At 44.1% G+C, this 23,387-nt stretch overlaps 1 protein-coding gene across 1 annotated transcript; it reads left to right on the forward strand.

Annotated features, from left to right (window-relative positions):
• The first annotated feature begins 345 nt into the window (after positions 1-345).
• LOC121548784 (leucine-rich repeats and immunoglobulin-like domains protein 3) lies at positions 346-21,254 on the forward strand. Its single transcript, XM_041860355.2, has 19 exons — positions 346-773; positions 4,290-4,361; positions 4,483-4,557; positions 11,849-11,983; positions 12,154-12,297; positions 12,661-12,804; positions 13,058-13,201; positions 14,190-14,333; positions 15,649-15,729; positions 15,901-15,972; positions 16,567-16,638; positions 16,882-17,045; positions 17,545-17,883; positions 18,151-18,432; positions 18,629-19,081; positions 19,375-19,536; positions 19,737-19,877; positions 20,026-20,289; positions 20,459-21,254. Exons 1-19 carry the CDS (start codon positions 571-573, stop codon positions 20,722-20,724), a joined length of 3,357 nt encoding a protein of 1,118 aa, XP_041716289.1. The 5' UTR covers positions 346-570; the 3' UTR covers positions 20,725-21,254.
• Positions 21,255-23,387: the final 2,133 nt, after the last annotated feature.

Here is a 23,387-nt window from a genome sequence, read left to right on the forward strand (position 1 = left end):
CACATTGTTAAGCTTTCAAGAATTTACAACCAGTAATAAGTCATAAAAACAAATGACCTTTGGCCATGCATTCTCAAAAACCTTATTTTTTATCTGTGGTACGACTGTCTTGGACACACATTAGCAAATATTTCTGTGAAATATCTCCATTAGACTACAATAAGCAGTCTGTTTGTGTCATCAACACTGTGGTTTAAACAAGGTTGTGTTAAATTTGAATAAAATTTAACTGGAACAGTTGTAAGATAGGCCTACTATCTACACCCCCCTGCCGGAGCTCATCACTCCAACAACCAATAGAGAGGCGCGCTGTAGGGAGCCTTGAAAGTAGTGGCTGCTGCGAGTGCAAGGCAAAAAGTAGGCTAGTACAGACAAAAACTTTTACGGAGGTATGGAGAAGTTTGGGTCATGTAAAAATATTTTACATATTCGTAGTTTCAAAGGAATACGGTCGAGGAATTGGATTTAAGGACTAACCCGTAGAACATTGTCCTTGGGTTGGAACCTTTACTATATCGGATTTTCTCGCGCTTTTCTCTAAAACTTGGGGGGGACTTCAGTGTGGCAAAAATGTCCGCATCTAAGCAGCCTTTCAACGCTGCGATGTATGCGGTCGTTTTCTTACTGTTTTCCCGAATAGAACTTATACTTGGATATGAAGAAAACACAAGGACGTGTCCGTCTCCATGCACATGTTTTGGAGACCTTTTGGACTGCAGTCGGTTGAAAAGGCGTGGAATTCCTGATAATCTTCCCGAATGGACCGTACAATTGTAAGTCAATTTAGAGAGCTTTTGTTGACTTGCCATTTTATCTTCATTGCACATAGATACGAACAGCGATCTTAATTACTTTTCACAGCTATGTTTGAAATGCGTAATTTGATAGATATAGGTTTTAACATAGTTACAACAAGTGTCTGAATGGAATACTCGAATAGATACTTTTATGCAGAGAATTACGTGATTTGTTACATTGTTGGCAACTTTGTTACGTTGTTGCTAACTGACGATTCGAAGAGAATGAAACCGTTTGGAAACAGTTTATTTCCCGTCACATCAACAAGAAAGGGAAATCAGTCCAAATCATTACTTTTTTATTCCCAAAGACTGATTTGCTGTTTGTTTAGAAAGTATTTCGCAATGACGCACGATAGGCCTCTCCATATTCCAAGGTGCGAGGGCCAGAACTTAGTTTTTTTGGGTAATTTAGCAGACGCTCTTATCCAGAGCGACTTACAGTAGTGAGCAGATACATTTTGGGGCTTTTTTCCCCCGTACTGGTCTCACGTGGGAATCGAACCCACAACCCTGGCGTTGCAAGCGCCATGTTCTACCAACTGAGCCATAGAGATATTTAGTGAATAAAAGTTGTTTGTCACATTTAGAATTATACTATTGTTTTTTTTTTTAAATATTGATTTATGATTAAAAATTCTGAAAGATCTAGTGATATATTGGGTCACTTTACCCTATTGTTTACCATTCCTTAGCAACATTTGGTGTTATTTCATATATATATATATATATATAAAAAAATACTCTAAACTTCAAGGAAATAGGGATTTTACACTCGAACTACACTATAATTTAAATCAAACGTATTTCTTGCAATGTCACATGTGAATACCTATAGAACATGTGAGCCATACTCCTCAGGAACAGCAGGGAAGCTCTGTCTTGTGAATAATAAAGTAGGCCGTTTTAGAAGAAGATATAATGCTAATGTCCTTTGCACATCAATGGCCCATGGTCAGTCTTTCTACACTAGTGAATCATTAGTTGGCCTACCTACTGCACAGAGTTTTTTATTAGGATTATTCCAGTCACCCAGTAGACCCAACAAGACATGCCAACATCCATAGGCTAGTGAGTTGGTAGTACTGTTTGCTTTTGAGTTTGTACCTCACTGCACTACCAACAATCAGTTGCCAACTTTACAGCATATAGTTCATGGAGAACTTTCAACAGGCTTTTGGGATTTTGGAGCTATCACAATTTCCATGAACGAAGAGCCTAAAATGCCATCATAAACAATAGGCTACAATTCATTTTGATGACTTGTTGAACCTCAAGAGGTTGGTAAACTGTTTTTTCAGCATGTAAATATCAGGTGACACCATGATAAGGAGCTAATGCAGAATACAGATGTCCATAACACTAGGCCCTAGATGGGACCAACTGCTGCATACCTCCGAATGACAATTGTTTGCCTTTTGTTTATGAGGTGATACCATCATTGGGCCTTTCCATATTCTGTGAGCTCAGTAGTTCTTCAGGCCCCAGGGCTATCAAGACAATAAATGCATAATGTCAAATGAAGTCATAGGCACTCCAGGCCAATCTCCCATGGTAACGCCTCAAATAGTTGCTTAACATTTATTAATAAGCAGATGTTCATAGGTCTGCCTGCCTGGCTTTCATTCAGACTGCATCATGTTGATGTATCCTCACTACTAGCTTGTGTTTTCTAGTTCCTATTTCACAACACAGCTAGGCTAGTTAGTCCCCTGTTAGAATGTTTTTTTTGGCATTTACAAAATGTGTGCTGCCTGCTCTGGAAATTTCACGTTGCCAGAAAACACTGGCACAGCCTCATAACCAAGGCAGGCCGTCCAAAAAGGGAGAAAAAAAGTTCCACACGGGGGAAATCTTTGCACTCCGGCATGCTAATTTACGAGTGGTTCTCCAGCACATCTTAAAGCGCTCGGCCCTTTGTTTTCCAGCACCCCATTATTTCTGCTGAATTAGCAACTCCAGAGCCACCGATGGTACTGATTAAGGAGCCACTGTTGGATTAGTTTGTACAAACTCTCTGAAAGAGAGAGAAAGCGATGGATGGAGGGAGTGAATGGCATTTAGTTTGAGCTTCACATTTCTCAGTGAGGTTTTACGATTCAAATGTAGACCATTTCTAATAGTTTTGTAGCATAATATGCATTTGAGGAGGTAAGAACTCTCAGGAGACTCACTCAACATTGCTGTATTACCAGACCACCCCATCACATCCACAACCAGTTCTCACCTCACTAAAAGCAAATGTGATTAACTATTAGAATAACTTTGCAATTTACATGAGCAAGCCGGGCTTCAGTGTATGCTGAAAAAATCCCAGTTAAAGTGATATCAAGCCCTTATGTTATGGCACTTCAGGGATAAGGAGAGAAAGCACTCTGGATTATAACGTGAAAGCTTTAGCTGGTGGGGAAGGGAATGCCTTTTGTCAGCTTGGAAGTCAATGACCTATTTTCCCTTGTGAATCTGTATTAGTCCAAGTCCTTTAAGAACCACATCAAAGAACCAGCAGGTCTATCTTATCTCATTACTAAGAGGATGGATAGCTTGGTTAAATTCAGTCTTCAGACCCGGATAAATGTGTGGCGCACATTTTCAAGTCTAATAGATACAGGCCAAAGCCTATATAGCACTGTACTGATTTAATCTGGTCCACTTCTGGACCTGGATTTCTGAAGGAAGTGTAAGTGTCAGAAACACTCTAGGCTTATCTGGACATTTTTGATAGTACACCTCTCCACCTCTCCCATATGGCCTGATTAGTGGAACAAAAACATACAGCTGTGTGTCGGGAAGGGAAAAAAAGTGTTAGAGAGAGAAGTAAAACTCTTGGTGAAGAAACTATTTGCTGAAGAATAAAACCAGGGCCAGATCTAGAAAAATGCAACAGGAGTGTTTCTTGCTTTGGAAACTTGCTTTCCCGGCATTGTGAATAGATTACCAGTTGTTAGTTTGTTTTCCCTCCCTCCTCTCAGCTCCAGTTGATGGATTCCAGATGGGGGGCAAGCCAAAAAAAGGGTCTGGCACCACAATGTTGATCATGCGCAGCAGCGTCAATAACTCCATCGCTTTATAACACTCTGGGCCAGGCAGGCTTCTCTAGGCCTGTTTTCCACCCCCTCTCAAAAAGGAAAAAAATGGAGTCTCTCCCCTCCATAACTTATCTGGTTGTCTGTTTTGGCTTGGTGATTCAAGAGCAGATTGGATGCGTGAGCTTGTCTGGCATGGAGTGTCTCTCAATGTTTTAAGAAAGGGTGCTATGCCAAAACTAGGCCTATAGCTGGTTAGCTTTTTTTGTTGTTGCATACAGTGGTTTGTTTTGAAAATGACTCAGCTGCTTTCCGACATGACTTCAGTTGGAGCTGTATAGGCTAGGCTCACTCAGACAAGTTATGTCTCCTGTTTAAAAACAGAGAGGCCAGTATATGATTGGTTGTGAAGTGAACGGCCCTCCATGTGGTGTAACTTTCCTCTAACAAACGTCTTTCTTTACAGGGACCTGAGCCATAATAAATTGCAGTCGCTCGACAGCACTGTGTTTAGGAAACTGTGGCACCTAAGTGAGATGTAAGTATACTCTGTGTTCTTTATTTCCCCAGAGTAAACAACATCCGTCACAAACACTCTCCCTCCACCGCCCCTACACACCACATGTGACAAACAACCTTTTATGCTTGTGTGTTTACAGAAAGCTTAACAACAATGAATTTGAGACGGTACCTGATTTGGGCCCTCATGCGGCAAACATCACCACCCTCATTCTGTAAGTATGAATTACTTTTGAAACAACCCTCCCCCCACCAACCCACCCATCAAAGTTGTCAGTGCTAGTTAACAGTGTAGAGCTGCTAAGCGCTGCTCCTCCCTCTGTGGTGGAACCCCCTTTGGCTGAGTTGGTTCCCAGACTGGGCTGTCCCAGGCATGGCAGCCAGTTTGAGACAAGTCAGTCACATGTCTGAAAGTAAATGTCATCGTTGAAAATGGAATCGCCAGAGGTGGTTCCAGCGTTTCCATAAGTGCTGATCCAGGATCTGTAAGATTAGAGTTTTCTATCTGTCCATCTAATTTCCGTTATAGATAGTCTATATGAGTAGTGTGGCATTGCATCCATCTGGAGGTTGAGTGTTTGTATACACTCCTAGTAGGATGGCCCCAGAACATGATGAAGCAATGTAGGGCTTTCATGTGATTTCAAAGACAAATAGACCCATCAATGTCAGAGGTTTCAAAGGCATTGATTTCGAACTTTCCCCCCGGCACAATGTGTCTCACAAAATCAATGGATAGGAAGTTTTTTTGCACAAGAATGCATCCATCTCAAAAACTAGAAGAGGCATATTCCTCATCAAGCCTGAACTTGACCAGCTGTAACACCAGAGAAAGAAGCCAACAGCCAAAGGGGATTCAGACGTCGGCTATTAGTCAATTTGTCTTCAGACTTTTAGGTGTGTAGCCTATAGGCCACAGATGCGGCTGGCGGTATTATCTGGAACTAAATCAAAATACAGTACACCAGGGTGTGTTTGATTTCCAATAGGTCTGATTCAACATTTATTTATGAACTTGGAAACATTGTCGGTTAGACAACATTGAGAGTTTTTATGACTTATACAATACTATTCTCCCCTCCTCTCAATTCTCCACTCAAGCTGCAAATTTGGTTGATGTTGCTTTGGAAAAGATATAATGTATGAATATGAGAACAATTCCAATGGATTTCACCATTGAAAGCAATGTACCGAAGTATGTCAGCCAGCCTAGTTGTCATCCTCAATGTGCATTTGGGAATGATCAATTCATACTTTCTTACCACAGCGTGTGTTTGTTTGTGTCTGTGAGTGCGTGTATAGTATTCCCAGTTGCATTGCTTAGTGTCTACTCTGCAACTCAAATCTCTGAGGGGGGTGGGGGTTTAAATACAAAATCCCTCTCCCCCCACTCTCTCTTTCTTTTTTGTTGCTGGTATTGGCATCATTGATGGAGAATATGTGTGTGGTATTTCCTATTGGAAAAAGAACAGAGTTTTGAGAAGCCATCAGATTACTTATTTTTCTGACTGGCGCCTGTAATGAGAAGCAGGGCTGCTGCGTTAGCTGGGGAGGCTCAGGCACACATCGCATCAGACTCCATATTAAATACTACACCAGAATCTGACCCAAATGGCTAATAGCACAGTTAACACATCATCTCAACTTTGTTCCTGTACATTGTCAAGTAGGACCATATCAACTACAGTGCTATAACTGATACATAATACACAACGTCTATCTGAAGGGAAACATGGTTTAACAATGAGAGAAAGAGTTATATTGTTGGTTTCGTACAGTGTTTCCCAACCGTGGTCCTACAGTACCCCCAACAGTACACATTTTTGTTGTAGCCCTGGACAAGCACACATTCAGCTCATTGAGGGATTGATGATTAGTTGACCAGTTGAATCAGGTGTGCTTGTCCAGGGTTACAATAAAAATGTGTACTGTTGGAGGTACTCGAGGACCAGGGTTGGGAAACACTGGTTTAGTGTTGAGTTACAATGTCTGTTGCCAAAAGACTAAAATGTAAATGTAAAAGCTTTGTAAACAAGACATCCAAGTATATCTGCCAGCTTAGTTCGCCACAGCGCTAACACTTTATAAGAAAGAATGAATTGGTTGATAAGCAGAATATGAAGCCCTTTCCAGTTCCAACTCAGTTACCTTTTCCATACACAGAGATTCTATCAAACCCTCTTCTCAAAATACCTAATCAGCCCTGGAATCACCATATAATTTGTAGAGCCCACCAAACTCAACGAGAGGTGATTTCCCAGCAATCTGGTTAAAGCCCCCATCCCCTACCATAAATTCCTGGGAAATTGTTCAATTAATTAAGATGATCACGACTCAATTACTACCAGCTGCAGGGTTATTGCCGTTTGTTTTTACTCTGGGCTGTGGGGTCAAGGAAGTTGACGAGAGCTGCCGCTATGTCTGCCTGGCTGTTTGAATAAGTGGCATTCGATACCCAGGGGCCTTTTTTCCTTACTCCACCCCCCAGGCCAGAGAAATAGAGGAAGGGGAAGGAAATCTCCAGTATGTGCGAATGGAAGGAAAAAATCAGACTGTACTAAATGGAGGAAACGGGGGGGTTTAGGATTAGGAAGCCTCCGTTGCTGATTTCATCTTATTGCGTTATTAAAATGTGGAGTGTTGCTGCCTTTGGGGTAAGATGTGTTTCTGTTTGACCGCTGCTTCTGCTGTTTATAATTTACGCATTTCCAAAAATTATTTGATTCAAAAAGGAACATTTCGGTTGCAGCGTCAGCTGTGTATAATCGTCTCACACTGTGGTCTTGTTTATGTAGGTCATATTTCTGCAGATAAACAAATTCAGAGTGTGAAGGCAACACAGTCCAAAAATGTGGAGTAGATTTGCTCGGAAACTGCCAAATTAGACACAAGTGTAATTCAAATGGAGATGTGCTGCTGTGTGGTCTTATTTTTTAAATGTTTGCTTTTGTTGACTGATACCAATCAAAATCCTTAGAGTACACTTCAATGAGTCTGGCAGCACATTTCAGCTAATCTGGGATCAGCTCACCATTAATGTAGGGTACACCGCCTTCTATTCAAATAGTTATTAAGTTGGCTACTATACCCAAAGGCTTGGAGTTTCCTCAAGTTGTGACACCTGCATGTGCTACCTGCTTCATTTCAGGAATAAGCAAAGCAGAGTTTGATAGATGCTTTAAATTCCTATTTTCATATGTTTCAATGTGTGTTAGTATGAGAAGTTAAAACCTGAAGACACCCAAACAAGACTGACTGGCAAGCGAGTCCTGAAACTATTAACATAACGGTGCATAGTAACCTAATTTGTGAGAAAATTGGTTAAACAAATTTGAACTGTGTGCCGTCAAAATGGACAATGCCCTGCTTGTTTGTCCGTGGAGTTGGCCCGACACAGGTGGAGATCAACAGATAACCACTTGGAACTCTCCGGTACACATCGTTTAGGTTTGCCTTTCAAACACTCTCATTAGATCTCTGGGCAGATGTTGGGGAGGAGAGAGAGATGGAGAGAAACAGTTTTGTTGAATGGACTGTAGCCAAGTTCTCCTTCACGTCTCTCCCTGTAGGCCTCAACTGCACAGTCTCAGTTGATATCACAGCCCTCATCTGTGTTATCTTGCCACAATGTTTAAGGTTAGAGTTGGTTGGGTGTTGACATTCAGGGGTTCTGTAGTATTTTGTACTTATAGGTTAATACAACAGGGTTCAATTAATTGCTCAGTGGTCTCTGAGATTCAAGCAAGTGAAGCATAACAGTTCCTGGAGGTCCTCAGCTAGCCTATCTCTCTGTCTATCTGGAGAGGGCTGGCGTCTGCTGTGTGTAGTCCATGTTTTGCCAGATGGTCTTGACCACATCCTTCAAAATAGGGGTCCTCATGGGGGTTATAAAAGGCAAAAGGCTTTTTTTTATTTTGTTTTTTTTGTTTAGGGGGTAGATCAGCTTTAATATTGAAGATTGATTGTAACTTCCATCAATGTAATTGTCTGCATCACTTCCAATTCCCCATGTTTTTTCTCTCTTGCAAATATATATATATCATTTTTTAAAATATATTTCCCTTTATTACTTTCCAACCCCACCACCCCTTCCCTAATTGGAGTAAACTAGTGAACAACAACGCTTAGGCCTCTACTTCCAGCTTATACAGACTATATACATTTTATGGACACAGTCAATTTTACAATTATTCTATTTTGTTTGTTTTTACTCCTGAACTTCCTCTATCCTCAACCTCTCCGATCATTTTCATGATGTCCATCTGGTTTGCTTCTATATGCCATATCTTTCTAACTGTGCTCTTTCACAAAAGCTCTCAACCTATAACCTATATACTTATTATGGACACGGTATGCTTTACATTAGTTATTTTGTTGTTGTTAGTTGTTATTAGTCCCGTCCTTCAGCTCCATTTAACACCTCCCATCTATCTCTTAACACCATCTGTATTGGATTTCTATTTGCCATATATTTTTCAACTGTGATGTTTCACAAAAGTTTTGAACCCTTCTATTCTCAATGTTTCTACAGATTGTAAAGTATTATTATATTGTTGATCGATTGAGATTGGGGCGGCAGGTAGCTTAGTGGTTAAGAGCGTTGTGCCAGTAACCGAAAGGTCGCTGGTTCTAATCCCCGAGCAGACTAGGTGAAAAATCTGTCGATGTGCCCTTGAGCAAGGCACTTAACCCTAATTGCTCCTGTAAGTCACTCTGGATAAGAGCGTCTGCTAAATGACTAAAAAAAAAAAAAAAAAAAAAAGAGTATGAATTTTCAGATCACCCAGTAGTGCTATCTGCAGGGTTAGCTCCAGGTAAATATTGCAATCCTTCAGCCATTCCTGGACATGTGTCCAAAAACAAGCTACAAATGGACAGTACCAAAACAAATTATCTAATGATTCTGTCTCTTTGCAGCAAAATCTGCAGAGCTGGGAAGATTGTATCCCCCATATCAATAACATTCTATTAGTAGCAAGAATTTTGTATAATAATTTAAATTGAAAAATTCAAAGTTTTGAATCCGGCGTCGTTTTGCGTATCAGTTCATAAACACTATGCCATGGAATCGGTACGTCAAAAATCTCTTCCCAACTATTTTGCAATACTTCCCATGACATGACTCTTGTATGGATTCTTATCCTCCATATATGGGTCATGTCAAGTTTTCAAAGCCATGGAGAGGCTCATTTGTAGCAGCACTGTTTGGGTTCAAGTGTGAAGTGTGTCAGAGAGTAAGCATTAACAACATCAGCTTGTGACACCATGTTGTATTTGGGGCTTCTCCGATGGAGGTGCTGCTCCTTCTCCACATCACAAGCAGCTAAACTGAATCCTTGATGTACTGTATCTGGCCCATTTGCACTCAAATATGCACTCATACAAGCTACACTCAAAGGTTTGGTCATATATGAGTTGTCTGGTCATGGAGTCTAGGCTTCAGGGTGAGGCTCCACAGCTGGCCAGATGTTTACTATTGGGGGAAGGGCGAGGGTGTTGGGGTACAAAGACCAGGGACTCCTCATCATCACCACCACCACATCACACCTCCCTCCAGCTGACAGGCCCCAGGGTTAGTCTGTCTTTGGTAGAGGAACATGGACTTAGCAGCCAGCGCTGACAGTTGCTTTCCAACCGCCCCTCCCCCCAAAATATATTGAAGTCTGGAGCTCCACAAAACTGGAAATACAGGTTCTTAATTTTTTTCTGGCCCGCCCCTCTTCTCCTTTTCTCTCAGCGACCAGTCAGGGGAACATGAAAACCGAGACCCAGGTGGTGTGTGCCCCTTTTGTTTGGGACCACAGAGGCCACGGTGCATGGAAAGCCCTTTGCAAATCTGCACACAAAAGGCTGGCTTGTACCCTTTCTACTGCGGGTGGTGTGCTGCACTGCACCTAGCTCAGCCTGTGGCTGTTGCCTAAACTGTGTTATAAAAAAAAAAATTAACTAAATAAGACCATTTTTAGGCAGTGACTTGAGTGTTTAATACGAAAAAAAGGGGATTGGGTTTCAGGCTCCCAGAACCTACCCTCTACCCCCACCCTCAGCCCCACACTCTTACAGCCGGTTGGCATAGAACCAAGCGTTGAGTCTTGGCCTTGCCAGAGGCTAGGCAGAGGGACGTGCTGTGGCAGGTTCTACCCCTACGTGCCCCAGACATCCCATCAACCTCTCCTCCCTGGGCCTCTATCCATATATCCTCCTGGACTTTGTTCCAGGTTCGACTGACTGACAGACACACTCGTCTGTTTTCCTCTGGATGTTTTGGTGGTAAGGCTGCCAAGGGGTGTTACTGTCTCTACGTGGGGAGCCCAGTCATAAGAGAGGTATGGATGGCAGAATATTTAGGGAAATGTGTGGAAAATGACTGCTCTGTCCAAGTCAAAGATCCCACTTTCTGAGGCTTTATGATGGACTGAGAAGCTACGTTGCCACTGTGCTCAATTTCTCGCTTGATTGTATCTTCAGTGCTGTTTTAGTCTCGCTTTGGCCAGGCGTACAGCGGAGCTGAGCCAGTTTGAGACTTTGAGTCTGGCTCTCGACTAGTGCTGGTTCGGTGTGTTAGTGTCATTGTTGTTTTCTTATTGGCAGCTTCTTGAAGGATACTAGTGTTCACATAAACCAGTACTTCACAGCCATGTCAATGTTTATCCATTTCTCAAAAGGGATGTATGTTGACGTGCTTTGCATGCACAGTATAGGGAAAACACTAACATTCACTTTGTGGTCAGGATCAGGAAAATGCACAAAAGATATGTATCATAAAGAAGATAAAATTAAGTACTGATGCATTAATACAAGTAAAACAATTTTTTTGGGGGGGGTTATGTTAGCCTTGCAATTAATACTGAAAAGGGGCCTGCAGTTTGGTGTATTAGAGGGAATTCCTACTCTTTACCCTCACTCTCTCTTTCCCTCGCTCGCTCTTTCTCTACCCGTCGAGGCCCATCAACAAAGACGGCTCTGTACAGACACTGTTTATAACTAAGCAGTCCCTGCACTGCAATTTAGGAGGCGTGCAGCTCAGGAAATTGCCGGCCTCTGCTGAGGCATGCTTTCACTGAGGGAATGGTATTCATCAGCAAAGTAATTGGCAGGTAATTTTTTTAAATACCTTGTTAGTAATTACCTTATAAACAAAATAACACAGCACTAAACCAAACGGCTGTTTTGACCTGTTGAGATGAGTAGTGACATTGGTTAGCCCTAGGATTGCCCCTTCCTCCCCCTTTCCTAGACAACCAGGGAACGGTGTTCTTTTTCATGGTTCATGGAGAGACTCAATGTTCCAGGAAAAATGTCTAATATTAACATCATAATAATGAGAACTGGGGTAGCGAGGTTCAAGGGGAACGCTCAGGCGAGGGTGGTCATTTTTTAAATACCGCCCGCTAATTGACTGCTCTGAGTATTTGTATGTCTGGAAACGTTAGACTGGTGACCCGCGTTGTTAAAATACACCGTATTTTCTAGCGTTCATTGGAGCGGTTCTATCTGTGTTTTCAGAGCAAACAACAGGATCACGAAGATCTCTCTGGAGCAGCTGAGGCCCCTGCAAGGCCTGGAGACCCTGGACCTCAGCAATAACAGCATAGTGGATATCAAGGCTGACTCCTTCCCTGCACTGCCTCTCAAGAACCTGTGAGTCCGTCCGTTTTGACTTTTTACCTAAAATGAATGGTTAAACTCCGTCCAATAATACTATCTAAGTCTGGATCAAATAGTTACATTTTGGTGGAACTACAACACCGTTTGGTCATTTTTCCTCTTTGAAATTAATGATATGATCAATGTATTTTCTTCTCTTGTAGTATCATGAACAACAACCGCATTTCCACCCTGGAGACGGGCTGTTTTGTCAACCTGTCCAGCACTCTGCAGGTCCTCAGGCTCAACCGCAACCGCCTCTCGACCATCCCTGCCAAGATCTTCCAGCTCCCCAACCTCCAGCACCTGTAAGTGACAATTGCACTTTGAGCACTGTTGGGGTTGACCGCTTCTTGACTTGCCCTCAAACTATACTATGACCGCTCTTTGAACGTTTGTGTAACGGTCCACGTCTTTTCACTACTCTTTGATGTTTCTCTGACTGCTCTGTGAACTTCCTGAAAACGCATTGTGACTGCACATTGACAGTGCGTTGACATCTCCAACCACTCTTTGACCACTCTTCCAGCAGTCATTGACATCTTCTTGGCTTCTCTTAGATGAATTAGATTCCTTTTCAACCTCACTTCTTGAGTTAAGTGAACTCTTATTCCTTCCTGTATATATGATGCTGCGGTTCTCTTACGGTCTGCTTGTGGTCCAACCTGCAGGGAGCTGAACAGGAATCGGTTGCGCAGGGTGGAGGGCCTGACGTTCCACGGTCTGCACGGTCTGCGCTCGCTGAAGGTGCAGAGGAACGGCATCAGCCGCCTGATGGACGGAGCCTTCTGGGGCCTCAGTAACATGGAGGTCCTGTAAGTAACTGTCCTCTGTGACAAGAAAATGTGTCTTCCTTTACTAGTGTACATTGGTTGATTTAACAGTATATGTCTGGGTGCAAGTGTCTGCATACCATCTTTGGATACATATTTGTAGCCATTTGTCTTGACAACGATAGTTGGCCATAGCCTATACAGTGTGGTATCAGTCCAGGCTAGCATATGTCTTCATCTCTGTCTTTCTGTGTGTGTCTATATGTCGATTACTAACCTCTGTGTGTCCTTGCAGGCAGCTGGACTACAACAACCTGACGGAGGTGAGTAAGGGCTGGCTGTACGGCCTGTTGACTCTGCAGCAGCTCCACCTGGGCCACAACGCCATCAGCCGGATCCGGCCCGACGCCTGGGAGTTCTGCCAGAAACTCAGCGAGCTGTGAGTGACCCTTTCTTCTTCGTCTCCCTCCCTCTCTTTTTCTCTCTCACTTTCTCTCCTACTTACACTGTGAGCTCCCAACACCTCTCTCTCCCTCACTTCCGCCCTCCTTCCTCTCAGTCTCCAACTCGCCACTCCCCCCACCCCACCCCCACACACACATACACACTCCCCCCTCTCTTCCTCCACCCCTAGAGCTCAGTGCCAACACCAATGCAGGGCTCCTGCCAAAATATTACGCCCCCCACTTCACCCCCACCACTATAGCCCCCCTCCTTTAATGCCTCGCCACGTCTATAGGGGAGAGGGAGGGAGGGAGGGAGGGATTTCACAACCAGAGTGTCTGAAGCGACAAGTGGCGGCAGCAACATATTGTTTCCTTTGTTGTTAACGTTGTTTATGGCACTGGCCAATTACTAAGTCCGCCATGTTTTTTTACGAGCGACTAGGTTGTTTCTGAAAGGGGAGTTGTTGTTTTTCCCATTTCTCTTATCAAGTGAACCTGAGTGTAAACCAAATTGGCAGTTGACAGATATTTTTTCGCCCACTCATTGGTAAATAGCCTTCTTTCTGGTTTGTTCGTTTTTTCGTCTGATGTTTGCTTTTGAGGATTTCTATTACAAAGTTAATACTTTTTATACTGTGCTTAAGGTTAAACAAAGTAGGCCAGCTGTGCAAGGTACAATCTAACTTTCAAAACTTAGTTTAAAAAACTTTCTGAAAGCTTTTAGTAAAGAACTTTAGTTTGACTGGATATGCCTTGATAATAATTAGATAACATGTTTTAGTGGTGGTTCTAATGCTTATTACAAAGTGCTTATTGTAATTCATAGACTGATCTGGCTAGATTTGTTGCTAGTGATCTAAGGCCCGTTTATCATCTACCTCAACTGTTTATTTCTGGAGCATGGAAGGTACAATCTAACTAAACCCCCCCTTCCATCTGCAACTGTGTGATGCTGATGTTCCTTCTCTCTCCACCCGACAGGGACATCTCGTCGAACCACTTGACAAGACTGGAGGAGTCCAGCTTTGTGGGCCTCAGCCTGCTTGACGAACTCCACATCGGAAACAACCGTGTGAGCTTCATTGCAGATGGAGCCTTCCGAGGACTCTCCCACCTACAGATGCTGTAAGTTTGAATAAGGATGACTAAACTCAATTTCAGTGAATTACTTGTCAGAGATGACAGCTCTATTGTATAATGGTGCTGAAGCATTAAATGATTATTTTCAACGTCCCACTGGCAGTGAGCGCATTAGCCATGGTTAATATCACTAATCCTGGTTCTTAGTTTTCCCTAATGTTGTTTGAGAAGCATCAAGGCTCATGAGAGTTTAGGGATGAACTTGATTTAAACTCCGAAGTGACATGGTTATAACAGTAATCAGCCTACACTTTATCATTGCTTTGTGTTCCATAAGAGAAGCCCTATCTCACTTCTATGAGAGTACATTAGCAGTTAGCTAACTTCTCAGATGCTGCCTGCTTGTTGCATTTCGCTTCCTGTCCCTCTCCACACTCATCGAGGCGTGAGTGGAAATATTCCGCCTTGTTTGTTTTCGGTATGTGAAATAGATGAACGTACTGCCTGTGGTTTCTCCCCACACATAAAAACCTCAACCAGCCAGCAGAGTGAGTCCACCACTCCATCCCCCCATCTACAGACCAGCTCCATAACATTGCCCCTGGTCCCTCTCTTAAATGGAACCAAATGTTAACTGTGCGTGAAAGGTCAGCAGAGGGCAGGTGTGTAGGTAGGTGGACAGGGAGTTGGGGTGGCTTAGGGGGCTTTACCCCCCAGCCCCAGCCCCTCTCCACAACCCGCTCCTCTACCCCCTCCACCCCTCCTCAACCCCAATCATTTGTAACCAGGCATGCAGAGGAGGAAACTAGCTGTTTGAAAGTATTTGAAGAGACTTGAGAGAGAGGGAGCGGGGGAAGGGTGAAGACATCCAGCAAATCTCTTTAGCAGACATGATGTACTGCTGTGTGCACATGCCATTCAGTTAGGTTAAAAGAGATTTAGGATTTTTCAAAGCCCTTTGATATTTACTTTAAAATGTGATTTACCCCATCCATAAAACCCATTGCTAAAAACGTATAGTTTTTCACTAAATTAAGGTGTCTAAAATACAAGAGGAGGTAGCACAGACGTGTGGGTTTGAGTTCCTCACTGTTAAACACGTTGCATTGCATGTGAAGCAGTGTTTTGCTGCGAGACACAGAGAAACCATCGCAAACACTTAAAAAGCCCCCAAAGTTAGCGAGAAACATCCTCCAGTGATGGGACCACTTTGAATACAAATGTAAAGCCTTTAACTTTTTTCTCGTCCTTCACACGAAACGCAAAGCCGCACCAAGGTTTATGAAGACTATAATAAGTGCAGTTGTTTTCTGGGTGTGGATTTTTACAATGTGGTTTGTCATTGTTTCTCTGGAAATAGAGATCTGCAAAACAACGAAATCTCCTGGACCATTGAAGACATGAACGGACCATTTTCTGCTCTGGACAAACTAAGGAAACTGTGAGTTGGCTTGACTTTACCATGGCTATGTCTTCTAACCTGTTGATTTCCAGAAGATAGATTAGAAACTATAAAATGGGCCATGAGAACTGATTTGAACTGGAAGTATTTGCTTCTTATCATAATATAAATTGCTGTATTTGAATGACAACTCAAATATCCTTTTCTCAGGTTCCTTCAAGGGAATCAAATCCGCTCGGTGACCAAGAAGTCGTTCTCTGGCCTGGACACACTGGAGCACCTGTGAGTTGACCTTCAAATAAATATGATCATTGGTCTGTCTCAACTGTCCTAAAGCTGTAAACTTAATGTGGGATAATCCATAACCATTAGAAACAAAGCCTGTTTGTGAGAACCACACAACCTTAATGTCTCTGCTTATTCTCTAGACTTTGATGAAAAACAGAGCTGTCTGGTATTCACCATCTCCATATGTGGGGAGACTATTGATCACTAACTGCTTAGGTATGGCTAGAGGAGTGTGTGTGTGTGTGTGCGCGCGCCTGTGTGTTCGTTCTTGCGTGTGTGGAGGTTTCTGTGTGTACAAGTGTGTGTGTTTATATCTGTGAAACAGCTGCATTTGATTCTAATTAACTTTTTTTCCCAGTCGTGTCTGAGCTCAAAGGAGCCGAAGACAGGCCCCTCTTGATTAACAAAGCACGGTGCTGCCCAGATTTATATTGTACTCCAGACCTTTTCTTCCCTCTCTCTCTGATTATTGAAGTGTTAGCAGTCTTCCTCCAGATAGGTCTAGACGGAGGGGAAAGTTTGCCATCTTTCTGTGTACATTCCCCTGGTTCTGATCCATCCATTCTCCTCGCTTTTCCCCCCCCTCAGAGATTTGAGTAATAATGGGATTATGTCGGTCCAAGGGAATGCCTTTGTGCAGATGAAGAAGCTTGAGGAACTGTAAGTATCTCTGCGTTCAGTCACACAGTATTCATATTCTGCAATGCCAATAGACCAGAGTCACTGTTCTGGACTAACTGAGGAAAGGAAAGAGTCTTTCATAGAAAATTACTTCAAAAGCACCTATACTCATAAGTGATTATCTAATGTAACGACCATAAAATTGCTCAAGTATTACGGAGCATCTTTGTGCCGGGTCTCTCTTGTGATTCCTGGCTCTAACGCAGTAACCCCCCCCCCCAGGCACCTGAACACATCCAGCCTGCTGTGTGACTGCCAGCTCAAGTGGTTTCCTCTGTGGGTGGCGGAGCAGGCCTTCCTGCACTACGTGAACGCCAGCTGTGCCCATCCCCTGATGCTGAAGGGCAAGAGCGTGTTCACCGTCAGACAGGAGGACTTTGTGTGTGGTGAGTGTGACTGACACACACACACACACACAAGCCTCTTAATGTAGCCCTTGTTAAAAACAGCCATTTAGCCATGACAGGTTTTCCATTTATGAACTGACCCAGATTGTTCCATATTTTCCTTCAACTCATGGACACTGATGGAGCCAGCATTGTAATGGAACCATGTAGAAACTCAGTGAGTTAACAGCTTGGCCGGGTGGAGTCAGAGACAGCAGGGAGAAAATAAATAATGGTTGAGGAATTTCTGGGACCAGTTTCTTTAAGTAATTACTACTATTAGAGCTGAGGTGCTTTGCCTTCAGAGCTTTCAACATTTACCCAGTCAGATAGTTTGAATCTTGGCGCATAAAATCTTATCGTTTCCATATTTAAGCTGGTTATCGACCATCACGGTTTAAACAAAAACTGGTTAGCCCCAAAATGAATGTCAATTTGAGTTTAGACCCATTTACTTCAAATGGAAACTAATGTTTTTCCCTTCTTGTCTTCCAACCAGACGACTTCCCCAAACCTCAGATCACGGTGCAACCTGAGACCCAGTCGGCCATCAAAAGCACCAACGTCACCTTCGTGTGCTCGGCGGCCAGCTCCAGCGACTCACCCATGACCTTTGCCTGGAAGAAGGACAATGAGGTCCTGAATGACGCTGAAATCCACAACCAGGCACACCTCCGAGCCCAGGGGGGAGGCCAAGGCCGTGAAACAGAGGTTACAGAGTACACCACCACACTGCAGCTACGCAGTGTAGAGTTCACCAGCGAGGGGAAGTACCAGTGTGTCATCTCAAACCACTTTGGTTCCTCTTACTCCACCAAGGCCAAGCTCACCGTCAACAGTAAGTTAAATAACCTACTGGTATTGATTTGACTGGTTATTTGGGGTCATTTCAAGAGATTTGTCATTCTTAGTATAACTCTCAGCATGATAAACTATGACGAACTAGTACACAAGTACACTGCAAATATCAACTCGGAGTGCCCTACGAACATATAAAGAATCTCATTATGACTGACATTGCAAAACCTTGTAACTTTGATGTCGCTCTTGAAGTGGTGCTGCCGTTAGATGTCAAATAAAATGTCCATCCCTTTTGTCCCTCCAGTGCTTCCGTCCTTCACCAAGATGCCCATGGACCTGAGTATCCGGGCCGGTGCCACGGCCAGACTGGAGTGTGCCGCCGTGGGTCACCCGTCTCCGCAGATCGCCTGGCAGAAAGACGGGGGCACAGACTTCCCCGCCGCCCGGGAGCGGCGTATGCACGTAATGCCTGAGGATGATGTGTTCTTCATCGTGGATGTGAAGACCGAGGACATCGGGTTGTACAGCTGCACCGCCCAGAACACCGCCGGAGCCATATCAGCTAACGCTACGCTAACTGTGCTAGGTGAGAATTGCTCTTTCTATTTTCACCAGCTAGCAAAGAACTTTGCATTTGTCTGTGGGTGCCTCTTCATTTTGACACAGATACATTTTTTATTTGATGGTATTCCATGAGTGTTTCCCCCACAAATCGACATATGAATCAGGCGTTTTGAGACTGTCAGGCAACTAACACTCCCCCTTACCCCATTCTCCTCCAGAAACGCCCTCTTTTCTGCGCCCTCTCATGGACCGCACTGTGGCCAAAGGGGAGACTGCGGTCCTCCAGTGCATCGCCGGCGGCAGCCCTTCCCCCAGGCTCAACTGGACGAAAGACGACAGCCCCCTTGTGGTCACAGAGCGCCACTTCTTCGCCGCCGCCAACCAGCTACTCATAATAGTGGACGCAGCGGAGGGCGACGCGGGGAAGTACACGTGCGAGATGTCGAACACTCTGGGCACCCAGCGGGGCAACGTGCGCCTGGCCGTGCTGCCCAACCCCAACTGTGACGTGGGGGTGGGCGCCTCGGGAGGCTCGGACGAGGACGGCTGGACCACAGTGGGCATCGTCATCATCGCGGTGGTGTGCTGCGTGGTGGGCACCTCGCTGGTCTGGGTGGTCATCATCTACCATACGCGCCGGCGCAACGAGGACTGCAGTGTCACCAACACAGGTGAGGAGAGGGTGCCATTTTGTTTGCACAGGATTGGCTTTGAGGAGTTCAGTACTTGCATGCCCATGTTGCCTCCTCCCTCGAACAGAAAATATTGCGAAATTACATTTTTGAAACTTGAGTTATGGGCTCCAGCTCCACATACTTTGGCTGGTATGTTATTAAAACAACACCTTTTCAGAATACTTTGAAATGAATCAGTGACAGACCATTGCCTTGAACATGTTATTATTATTCTATTTCTCTATGAAAAAATTTCTGAGACTTTTCCCTCCCTGGTGTTTTCCCTGCAGACGAGACCAACCTGCCAGCAGACATCCCCAGCTACCTGTCCTCTCAGGGCACGCTGGCCGATAGACAAGATGGCTACGTCCCCTCAGAGAGTGGCAGTGGCAACCACCAGTTCATGGCTTCCTCCATGAGTGGATTCTACATGCAGCCTAAAGACATGAACGGTAGGAGAGCAGCTCTTTCATTGGAAATGCATGGGGACTTTTATATTTTGAATATATTCATTGCATCAAAGTCAACTGTACTCTGAGTATTTGTCTATATGTATCATACAGTATTGTTTCACCTGAATACATATTGGAATGGTGTAAGTAATTTGAGGCAAGTACCAATGCGTTACTAATGTGTCATGTGACTCGTACAGGTCTGTGTCAGCTGGACACAGGAAGTGAAGCGGACATGGAGGCGGCCATAGATCCCCTGCTCTGCCATTACCAAGGTCCCATCAGCTCTCTCCTCAGGAGAGGCAACATGTACACCGGAGAACCCTCAGAGGCTTTCACAGGTCGGTGCAACAGATATATATAAAAATATATATATTGTAGCATTATTAATATGTTTTCCTAAATTAAACAATATCATCATGTGTTGCTGTCGTACTGATCTGATTTCCCATGGCTCACTGTAACTTCTTTCCCCCCCCCTCCCTACAGGCTGTGCTATGGACCAGCGGCCCATCTGCATAGACTCCTACAGTGGCAGCCTGACCAGCTCCAAGATGAGGGACTACTATCCATGTGGCAAGGCCCTTCAGGACCCCTTTGATCACGGGAGCCCTAGTGTGCAGATGCCCAACGGCAGCAGCTTCTACGGGCCACCCCACCTACAGGGCGAGGGCCCCCCCTCCATGGTCGAGGGAGATGGGAGCGAGTACGGCCGACCTCGGGAGACGAGGCTCTCCTCCAATACCTTCATGGGTACGTCTGAGGAAATTTCTCAGTATGGATTTGGGTCAAGTCAAGCACATTTTAAATTCACTCAATTACTAAGTGATTTATTGAATTTTCATTTTCTAATTTGACAACTAACACAATGTGAATGTCTCAGGCCTTACCCTGTATCTCCCTCCGTCCTTCCATCCCACAGGAACGTTTGGGAAAGCCCCCTGGAGGCCTCAACAGGAATTCTACCCCGGGTTTGCACCACCGCCACTGGCCCTGCACAACAGCATGATGCTACACGAGAATCCCTACGCAGCCCTGGACACAGACTCAGAACGCGAGGAAGACAAGAACAGCGTCCAGTCAAAGGATTCTAGATCGGAATCGGAAAAGAGTGCCAATAACATCTATGAACAACCGTATGATCTCAACAGGACTGCTGCTAGTCAGCATGGTCGAGCGAGCACATAGCTGAATATGTGCGTTCAAACGAACTGACATTCCTATTAGTTTTTCTTCATTACGAGGATGACCAAAATAAATGCTACCTCAGTAAATGGACACTTTCTCAATGATGGACACTGCAAACGTGCAACGTGTGAATGTAAAAGGATAATGCATTGTGCCTACAAAATGCTGAAAAATTATATGAGGAGATATTAACAGTGAGGACTGTTCTTTTATTAAGAAAGGAAAATGGGAAACATCTTCAATTGAAGATAGATATTGAATATATATATATATATACGTTTTTATACAAAGTTTATTATATTTTGTAAATTAAGGGTAAAAATAGAATCCATTATTTTTGCTGTCCTTTTTCCTGTTTGAGTATTTTGTTTTGTGCGACCGACCATGCCTGTTCAGTTATTCTAGCTTTTTTTGTTGCTTTGAGTTAAGCAGCCCTTTGCACATACTTATACATAATAAAACACCATAACGTGCTGCTACGTACATTAAAAGTACTGTGACTCTTTCCATACTTTAAATGGCTGTACCATGCACAGACACCACTGTTCTCTAATGGAGGACAAAGAGAATAGAGGTATAGGAGAGGATTGCTGAAGCCCTGCCGGGGATGAGAAGGGGGGGGGGTTGACATAGAGCATGGCTTTTCTGAGCCGAACCACAGACCGCCAAGGACGGCTTGCGCCTGCCATGAGGCCCCCCACCATGCTGGCCGAATAGAATCCAACAAGTGTATGCTGGGAAAGTGTGTGTTTGTGTGCGTTTGGCATTTGTCTGTGTGTGTGGGAAGTTCAGGGCTAGCTCCTTCAGTCTTTGGCTCAGTACCCTGGAGACCATCGATGGAAGGCCAAATTAGGGCAGACGTGTCAGAAGGAAGGAACAGTCACATGAGGTCTCTGGAACTGTTGGAGCTGGCCGTCTGGTCCTGCTCTCTCCCAACCAGCCAGTCACAGGGCTCCCCTCTCCCCCACTTTGGGCCTTCGTCTCTGGGAAGGAGGGAAGGAGGGTGGGGGTTGCTGCTCTTGCTGTATTCAGCACATGGAAGCTTTTCACCAGATGAGTCACTCCCCAAGGCTGTCCCCTTCTGGCTTTTTCACATCTTGGGTTTGTTATTTCAGGCCTCTCCTTTTCAACATGGAGGAAAAAGGTGTGCTTGTCCGCTAGCTGTCGAAACTTGCACTTGGAAAGTATCTTGCGGGCTCTCTCACTGCCACACTGGAGATGTGTATATAAAATGGCTGATTCATTGAGAGGGGATGGTGGTGCCAGTATTTTGAGGTGGGCTTATAGAAAGATACCTTACTAAGGGGATTCAATTCAGCCGTCCAGTTCATCTGCCAATCTTGCAATGTGATATATAGTAGAAGAGCTTATAAAGACATTGAGTTATAACACATTTTCTAGATGTATTCAAATGTTTTGTATAAACCTCTTGGTTTATGGAATCATATTCAGAGAGGTTTGTTTGAAAACCCATCCATGTCCTTGAGCCTCAGCGACACACCTTGTTATTCACTGAGTGCTTATTGGGGAGTACGCATTCACCCCGGTGTAAAGGAATGAAACAATCTGTTGGAAGTTTTGCCAGCTCTTTGAGGAACTTGGGATAAGCACAAGATGGTGGAACCAGAACCACACACATTCAAACACCTGGAAGACAGCTGCTGAAGCTAGTCCTCAAACACCAGGCTTCCCATTGGTTTAGAAGCTTGTGGGGTCTAACAAACATGACCCGATACAGATGAGGTGGTGCAGAAAGATGTTTGATCAACTTGGAGAATTACCAAAGCCTGAACGCATTCACTTCAAACCTTCCCTGAATTTAAACAGTGTAGTGAATTTATGGCTAGATAATTGTTTGATGAACACATAAAGAATGCTGAAGTTGACGTTATTAGTCAGTAAAACCAAACTTCAACTCATCTCTTTCTCGATGATCTAGGAAATGTATATTGTTCTGATTACTGAGTTAGTTAGCTGCCTATGTAAATAACACATTTTCCCTAGTTCATGAACTATCACCAAGGGTTTCTTTAGGTTAAGATTATACCTCGTTGATTTCCCCACAATGTTGTTCAGATGAGACTTCTCACCAGCAAACATAGTTTTGCAATTAACTATTACTATGTATTACTATAACTACACTATGAACTACTATGCATGTAGCAATTACCTGTGTGGATGTAATTTACCTCCACACATTTTAGTGAGGCCAAAATTGTTTATTTATTCCTCTGGGAAAGTTTCTAAAACAACTGCAATCGAGAAACAATTTGTGCCATAACAAGGGGCTGAAAGGTTTACTTGAGAAAAAGAAATAAATTATTTGGAGCCAGTAGACTCCTGCAGAGACTGCAGCCAGCAAGAACCTTCACTTTTCCCGCCGGGGGAAAAAAGAAAACACTGGCCAGATTGCAGAATAATTTCCCCTCTTTTATTTAGGCTCCAGAGAAACGAGACAGGAAGTCGTCTATTCCTCAGACCACCAATGACTGTCAGTAGGGGTTACTGAGTCCCCCCCAGCCCCTGGTTCTGGATCAGCATCTGAGCCCCACACATTGACCCTCACCAGTTTACTGGGCGCAATCGAACACTGATCTCGGATCAGTTCCTTAGGCCAGCATTGGACTCCCCACCCCTGTGAATAAGCCCAGAAAATGAATTTA

This window comes from Coregonus clupeaformis, unplaced genomic scaffold, assembly GCF_020615455.1.
Source record: "Coregonus clupeaformis isolate EN_2021a unplaced genomic scaffold, ASM2061545v1 scaf1021, whole genome shotgun sequence".
In the NCBI taxonomy this organism is placed as follows: domain Eukaryota; kingdom Metazoa; phylum Chordata; class Actinopteri; order Salmoniformes; family Salmonidae; genus Coregonus; species Coregonus clupeaformis.